At 45.9% G+C, this 7,500-nt stretch overlaps 3 protein-coding genes across 5 annotated transcripts in view; 2 read left to right on the forward strand and 1 right to left on the reverse strand.

Moving 5' to 3' along the window:
- The window catches only part of si:dkey-21a6.5 (multiple epidermal growth factor-like domains protein 9), a 10,611-nt gene extending 9,492 nt beyond the window's left edge, over positions 1 to 1,119 (forward strand). The window contains exon 9 of the mRNA XM_031579854.2: positions 1 to 1,119. This exon is cut by the window's left edge and continues 39 nt beyond it. Coding sequence (XP_031435714.1) covers positions 1 to 119 — 119 coding nt within the window. The 3' untranslated portion in view covers positions 120 to 1,119.
- A 469-nt stretch (positions 1,120 to 1,588) lies between these two features.
- Positions 1,589 to 7,500, forward strand: part of mrpl35 (mitochondrial ribosomal protein L35) — a 15,322-nt gene continuing 9,410 nt past the window's right edge. Inside the window, exons 1-5 of one of the 2 annotated variants that reach the window (XM_031579859.2) lie at positions 1,589 to 1,709; positions 2,004 to 2,190; positions 3,221 to 3,365; positions 3,865 to 4,090; positions 4,124 to 4,190. In XM_031579859.2, coding sequence (XP_031435719.1) covers positions 1,679 to 1,709; positions 2,004 to 2,190; positions 3,221 to 3,365; positions 3,865 to 4,053 — 552 coding nt within the window. In that variant the 5' untranslated portion in view covers positions 1,589 to 1,678 and the 3' untranslated portion in view covers positions 4,054 to 4,090; positions 4,124 to 4,190. Of the gene's footprint in view, positions 1,710 to 2,003; positions 2,191 to 3,220; positions 3,366 to 3,864; positions 4,099 to 4,123; positions 4,191 to 7,500 lie in introns of those variants that run through there. The other variant, XM_031579857.2, reaches the window with a different exon arrangement.
- Positions 6,600 to 7,500, reverse strand: part of reep1 (receptor accessory protein 1) — a 15,323-nt gene continuing 14,422 nt past the window's right edge. For both annotated transcript variants that reach the window (XM_031579856.1, XM_031579855.1), the window contains exon 8: positions 6,600 to 7,500. This exon is cut by the window's right edge and continues 408 nt beyond it. The gene's annotated coding sequence lies outside the window, so the exon portion shown is untranslated.

Raw genomic sequence — 7,500 nt, forward strand, 5'->3', positions numbered from 1 at the left:
AGCGAGACGTGGACGGTGAGCTCTCTCTCTCTCGCACGCCCCTGCTGCGGAAGGAACGCCCCCCCGGACGCTTCTACGGCCTGCCCTGTGACGCCGAACCCGTCTACGCTGGCTGGTGACCTGTGACCCCTGTGACCCCAAACCCGTCTACGCTGGCTGGTGACCTCTGACCCCTGTGACGCCATCACCTCTGCACCCGAGACCTGAGCTTCTTCTCCTGTGCTTTCAGTGACTGATACCTGCAGGAACACACACACACACACACACACACACACACACACATGCACAGCCCTTGTTTTATCATACATCATCTCGTGAGGTACACCCCATCTCTCTCTCTCTCACACACATCCCCCCCCCCCCCCCGCTCCCCTCTGTTACACAAACCTGCAGGAGCCTTCCATCTCTGTGACCTTCACACACACACACACACACACACACATACACACACACACACACACACACACACACACACACACTATGCCATCTGTGTTTTGTCTTTGTCTGACTGCAGTTCTTTGATGAGCAGATTGTCCTGTCAGCTGATTTAACTCTGAGGATTCTGCACCTCTCGCATTTGCACACACACACATGCACGCACACACACACTCTCGCATTTGCACACACACACATGCGCGCATACACACACTCTCGCATTTGTGCACACACACATGCGCGCACACACACACGTTCTTGCACTCTCCCTCACAGATACGCGCCCACACCGACACACAGGAGCACGCACACACACACACACACACACACAGGAGCACACACACACACACACACACACACACACACTCACAGACTGGCCTCCTGTGTTGCTCTGGAGGAGCGGGGTGTATTATGTAGATATCACTGGTACTGAAAAGAATTGTTAGCTGTTACGTTTCTTCTTTTGTTAATTTGTTTGATTGTTGCAGTTTTGCACTGGGCTTAACACAAAGCCATGGCAACGCCTAACCACGCTTGTATGTGCCAAATGGATAGTCTTGCCTCTGTTTTGGCGTTTTGTACTCGAGAGGCTCCCTGGTACTGTGCCTTGGGTCTTTCAACTTTTTATATGTTTAAAATGTTGCTTCCCAAGATATCCTTTCTATTAAAAGAAATTTAACATTATTTGAAATAAGTGTTAAACAGTGTAGTTTTTCCAGAGAAGATGCTGGAAATCAAATAAAATTGCACTGTCATGTGTTAATTTATTTATGTTCCATCGTGTGGTTGAATGAATAACATTTTAATAAGCAAATCACCGTAAAGGCAAATGATGAGACGCTGTTCTGGGATATCGCTCCTTATAAAACCGTAACGCGGTTAAACAGGTAAGAGAATATCAGTGGGTGTAGCCTTAATGTGGAAAACACGAACCCCTTGAACCCTAGAATAGTCGACTCTCGTGTTTGTTGTTACGTATGAAAAGCCAACTTCATTAGAAAAATGCCATCTGCTGGTCTGAAAATATTCATAGTATTGACGGTGGAAATATATAAAGCGTTTTTTGTTATTTTTTCTTACATACGAAGTGTAGAATGCACATGAATGAATCGTAGAAAATTATATCTGGACGGGACAGTGGACTGACCGGTATTATCAGGACAGAAATGGAAATTGAGAGCCTACTGCAAAACTCTGTTTGACCTAACGGCGTGCCGTAGTGGATAATATCGTGATTCTGAAGATGGCGGCCACCATGTCAAGATGTGTCCCTGGTATGTGTTACATTCATACATTTAAGCTATATTAACATAGTGAACTTTCACGTGTCAAACATTAGTATGCTGTCATTGCATGTACTAAAAGCCATTATTCCACAAGTTATCAAGGTAACTTTAACCGTCAGTCTTAGCTAACGTTATTGCTAGCCAAGTTCACCGCAAGCAGTTGACATCACTCGTGTTTGCTGGCGAACAAGGTTAATGTCGGTTGGCTTATTGTGGCTTCTGTTGTCAGCTAACGTTAGCTGGTTTTAACGTTTTATTTGGGGGTTGTTTCTGGTACGGTAGGACTGTTCAGGCCGCTGTCCACGCTAATGAGGGGCTGCTGTCCCTCCGGGTTACTGAGCGCTAACGCGGCACACCAGACGCGCCGCTTGTCAGCCATCTCACACGGACGCGTCCAGAGGGCAGTGCTGTCCACCGCGGCTGGCGGCCCACTGACCGCGCTGACGCCGCACGGAGGCATCCTGACCCGGTAAGACTGACAGTTCAGAGATACGCGCAGGTCCGTGCTCAGAAGCCGAAGCGTTTTTTTGAACACGTCTTTGAAAGAATGCTTTGAGTCCTCTTGACATATAACTAACTAGACACAAGATAAGCAACATAACCGCCTCAGACATCTAGAAGGTCCCTGCGTCAGGAGGAATGTTGATCCTGTTTGCCTTGTCCAGGTATTCCTGGCTAACGGCTGAACGGGCCTATACTAATGAAATGTACTTTATTATCCTACCAGAAAGCAATATAATGGAACAGTTAATGATGAGTCCATTAAAAATACAATTGAAATCATCTGAACCCCACAATCACACAATGAAACAAGAAGCTTCACTTATTTAGGCCTAAGATCTTTGTGATCATATATATAACTCAACATGAGCCAGAGCATGCTGCTATTTTATCACAATACAACATTCTGTTGACCAACTGCATAAATGAGCCTTTTCTCAAGCTTGCTTTATCATTGCTCCAGCCCTAGGGCTGGCATCGCACTCTGTGTGTGTGTGTGTGTGTGTGTGTGTGTGTGTGTGAATGTGTGTGTGTCTGTGAATGTGTGTGTGTGTGTGTCTCTGTGTGTGTGTGTGTGTGTGTGTGTCTGTGTCTGTGTCTGTGTCAGTGTGTGTGTGTGTCTGTGTGTGTCAGTGTGTGTGTGTGTGTGTGTCTGTGTGTGTGTCTGTGTGTGTGTGTGTGTCTGTCTGTGTCTGTGTGTGTGTCTGTGTGTGTGTCTCTGTGTGTGTCTGTGTGTGTGTGTCTGTGTGTGTGTCTGTGTGAGTGTCTGTGAATGTGTGTGTGTGTCTGTCTGTCTGTGTGTGTCTGTCTGTGTGTGTGTCTGTCTGTGTGTGTGTCTGTGTGTCTGTGTGTGTGTGTGTGTGTGTGATATTTCATGCCAGTGAGTGTGTGTGTTGGCTGATTATGGGTAAACTGGTGGGTAAAATGGTGTCTTTGGTGAAGTGAAACATGTAGACAGACGGGTTGTCTTGAAGAAAGTTCTGTCTGCTCTCCTGCAGCATCTCGCCACTGCTTCCTGCGTTGCTGGCGCCCCCTAGCAGGAGTCTGACGTATTACAGCCTGAAGTACGGCAAGCGGAAGACGTGCCGCTCCGTGCCCAAGCGCTTCCTGCGTCTGCACTGCGGCCTCTGGCTGCGCAGGAAGGTGAGTCTGGTGTCTGGCGTCTACATCTCTTGAACTGTGATGACAGTGGTAACTAAGTGATGACTCCGTGGTAACTAAGTGATGACTCTGTGATGACTCGTGGTAACTAAGTGATGACTCTGTGATGACTCGTGGTAACTAAGTGATGACTCTGTGATGACTCGTGGTAACTAAGTGATGACTCTGTGATGACTCCGTGGTAACTAAGCGATGACTCTGTGATGACTGTGGTAACTAAGTGATGACTCTGTGATGACTCCGTGGTAACTAAGCGATGACTCTGTGATGACTCCGCGGTAACTAAGTGATGACTCTGTGGTAACTAAGTGATGACTCCGTGGTAACTCGGTGGTAACTAAGTGATGACTGTGATGACTCCGTAGTAACTAAGTGATGACTCTGTGATGACTCAGTGGTAACTAAGTGATGACTCAGTTGTAACTAAGTGATGACTCCGTGGTAACTAAGTGGTAACTAAGCGATGACTCTTCTGGGGCAGGCGGGCTACAAGAAGAAGCTGTGGAAGAAGATGCCGACGAGGAAGAAGAGGCTGAGGGAACATGTCTTCTGCAACAACACCCAGAGCAAGCTGCTGGACAAGATGACCGGCCGCTTCTGGAAGAGACGGACCTGGTACCTGAACGACCCCTACCTGAAGTACCACGACCGCGTCAACACCAGGTGGTGATGAGACTCGGCGTGGGGGGGTGTAAATATCCGTGTGTGTGTGTGTGTGAACGAGTCTCATGTTCAATCACGTGTGTGTGTGTGTGTAAACGAGTCTCATGTTCAATCACGTTATGTCAAATAAAGGATTGGGATTAATTGGGCTTCATGCATTTCAGTTATTCTGCGGATAAAAAGGTGTCCAGGTTCCTTTTTTTATTTTTTATTTGAGTGTCAGCAGGTCACATGACTTTCCTGTCACATATCATCTCAACATGTAACATCACCTCGTGTTCAGTTGTTCACAGTTAACACACGCAGGAAAATACTGTATGTGTGTTCAGTAAGATCGGCTCTATGTATGTGTGTGTGTGTGTGAGTGTCTGAGAAGCGTTCAGTAAGGAAGGTGTAAACTGGTCTGGCAGGTCTAACATTACAGCAGGGAGGGAACACAATCAGTTCTGAGAAGCTCCAATGGAATACAGAACACAACCAGTTCATTCTGAGAAGCTCCAGTGGGTTCCAGAACACAATCAGGGCATTCTGAGAAGCTCTGAAGGGTTAGAGAACACAATCAGTTCTGAGAAGCTCCAAAGGATTACAGAACACAATCAGGGCATTCTGAGAAGCTCCAGTGGGTTCCAGAACACAATCAGGGCATTCTGAGAAGCTCCAGTGGGTTATATATCATCTGTTTATGGGACGCGTCTGCATCAGACCCATGCTAGTTAGCAGTGGAGTTAACATCTGTCTGAGCTAGCTGCGGAACTAGCAGCTGTGTGTGCTAGCTATTGATTGAGCTAGCAGCTATGTGTGCTAGCTGTCACGCTAGCAGCTATATGTGCTAGCTATTGATAGAGTTAGCAGCTATGTGTGCTAGCTATTGATTTAGTTAGCAGCTATGTGTGCTAGCTGTCACGCTAGCAGCTATATGTGCTAGCTATTGATCTAGTTAGCAGCTATGTTTGCTAGCTATTGATCGAGTTAGCAGCTACGTGTGCTAGCTATTGATAGAGTTAGCCGCCATCTGAGTTAGCTGCTGTCTGCTGTACTTCCACATGACCGCTTTCATCATAATTCTCCACATGAAAGGCAATCCAGCCACAGCATGATCTGATGCTACATCCACTTACACACACGCACATACACACTCTCTCTCTCTCACACACACACACACACACACACACACAGGACCCCACCACTGGAGAACTCGGGTTCAGTGCTTTAATGGGATGCAGTGACACATCTTGTCTTTATTCCGTGAATATAAGAGTAAAGAAGCTGAAAAGATTAGCAATATGAAACATGCTCTATGCTGATTGGCTGATATTACTGACCTCGACTGTCTGGATGTATATTTTGGCGGTGTGTGTGTGGTGTGTGTGTGTATGTTATGGCATGCAATGAGATTGAGTGTGTGTATCAGAGTAGACTGTATTGTGTGCACGTGTGCATATTATTCTTACAAAGTGTGTATAAAGCGAGTAGGTCTGAATAGGGTGTGTTTATGTAGTGGTGTGTATGTGTAGTGGTGTGTATGTGTGTGTAGTGGTGTGTGTGTGTGTAGTGGTGTGTGTTAGTGACGTGTGTCTATAAGGCTGTGCATGCAAGGCATTAATGTTGAATTCACAGTGACGGACATCACACACACACAGAGACATTAGTGACACACACACACAGAGACATTAGTGACACACACACTGACACTATGAGATGGTCAGTTACATCCTTTGTGCTACAGATATAATATGTGATATGTAGATGTGTGTGTGATATTATATCGTAAGCAATATATCAAAGCCACCAGTAAAGAAAGATACTTTAAAAAGCATTAACATTACATTTAGCAAGAGATCTTTACGCTGTAGAAAAACTTTTTTTCTTTTTTAATGTTTTAGATTTTGAGATGATGATTTTAGTCTGAAGTTGAATGTGATTGAGTCGGACATCAGTGCGTTTCACTGATCAATGCGTTTCACTGATCAATGCGTTTCACTGATTAACTGATCAGATTCATTGACATAGTGCTGTGTTTTCCAAAACGAGTGTGCGTTAAAATAACGATGAAATATTGAATTTCTAAAATAACGATGAAATGTTGAATTTCGTTGTTCGTTGTCAAAGGCGGGACTGCCCTGAAAGGCTGGGGAATATGTCTGACAAATGAACTGAACTGTCATTGTGTCGAACAGATTAATCAATGCGTATGACTGGTTCATTGATTGGTGTGTCTAATAGTGTCCCAATGAGCCTGATTTGGATCTGATGTAGAGCTGAGGTAAGAGCTTGGCCTTGCTGGGACCCGAGGGCTTTAACGATCATCTGTTACGCACACACACACACACACACACACACACACACACGCTCACACACACGCACGCGCACACGCACAGACACACGCGCACACGCACGCACGCACGCACGCATGCACACACACACACACACGCACACACACTCACACACATACACACACACGCACACACGCACGCACGCACACACACACTCACACGCATACACACACACGCACACACACACACGCACACACACACACACACGCATACACACACACACGCACACACACACACACACGCACACACACGCATACACACACACACGCACACACACACACACACACACACAGTGCTGGGACCCTGAGTGCTGTAGCACTAAGTCACCATACGCATACCTGTCAAGTTAACATGGCTGAATTCCGTGAGGTCAGAGATTGAAATACGTGAAAATCCGCATGCCTTCCCCCCCCACACACACACACACACTTACACACACACACAAAACAACCCCTGCAAGCATATCGTTACATTTTGGAGGCATTTCATAAACAGGTCTGGTTCGCCTTGAGATCAGAAGTTGTTCAGTGAGGCTGAATATTGAAACTTTGTTGACCAGTAGCTTATAAACAGCTACACGGACAGAGTAAGATGCACAGTGCACACAAGGTCTTATAAACTGCTACACAGGCATAGTGAGCTGCACAGTGCACACAAGGTCTCACTCGCACTGCACAGCACAGCAGTCTAATGGACTAGTATACTAGTATTATTATTATTCATATCACTCTACTGTTATACTAGTATTATTCTACTGGGAGTCACAATCTGAGATTCAGTGTCACGCACGTGAGACATGACTTGGCAGGTATGCATACGTCTGAAAGTGTTCTCTTTCTTCTTCATAATGATCTCAATTCTTGAAAACATTTAGCAGTTACACACACACACACACACACATCGCTGGCTTACAACGACCAATTGAATTAGCTAAATGATCTTGATAAGTCGCAAAATTAGCTTTAGTTAGCTTTAGTGAGCTTTAGCACGGCGGACTTAGCTCTTTGTTTTGCTCGTTGCCAGTTGCCCGTCACTGAAATTAGGGCCCTCAGTCAACACACACACACTCTCGCACTCATACACACCAACACACACACTTGCACTCATACACACCAACACAC

The sequence above is a fragment of the Clupea harengus genome, chromosome 14, assembly GCF_900700415.2.
Source record: "Clupea harengus chromosome 14, Ch_v2.0.2, whole genome shotgun sequence".
NCBI lineage: Eukaryota > Metazoa > Chordata > Actinopteri > Clupeiformes > Clupeidae > Clupea > Clupea harengus.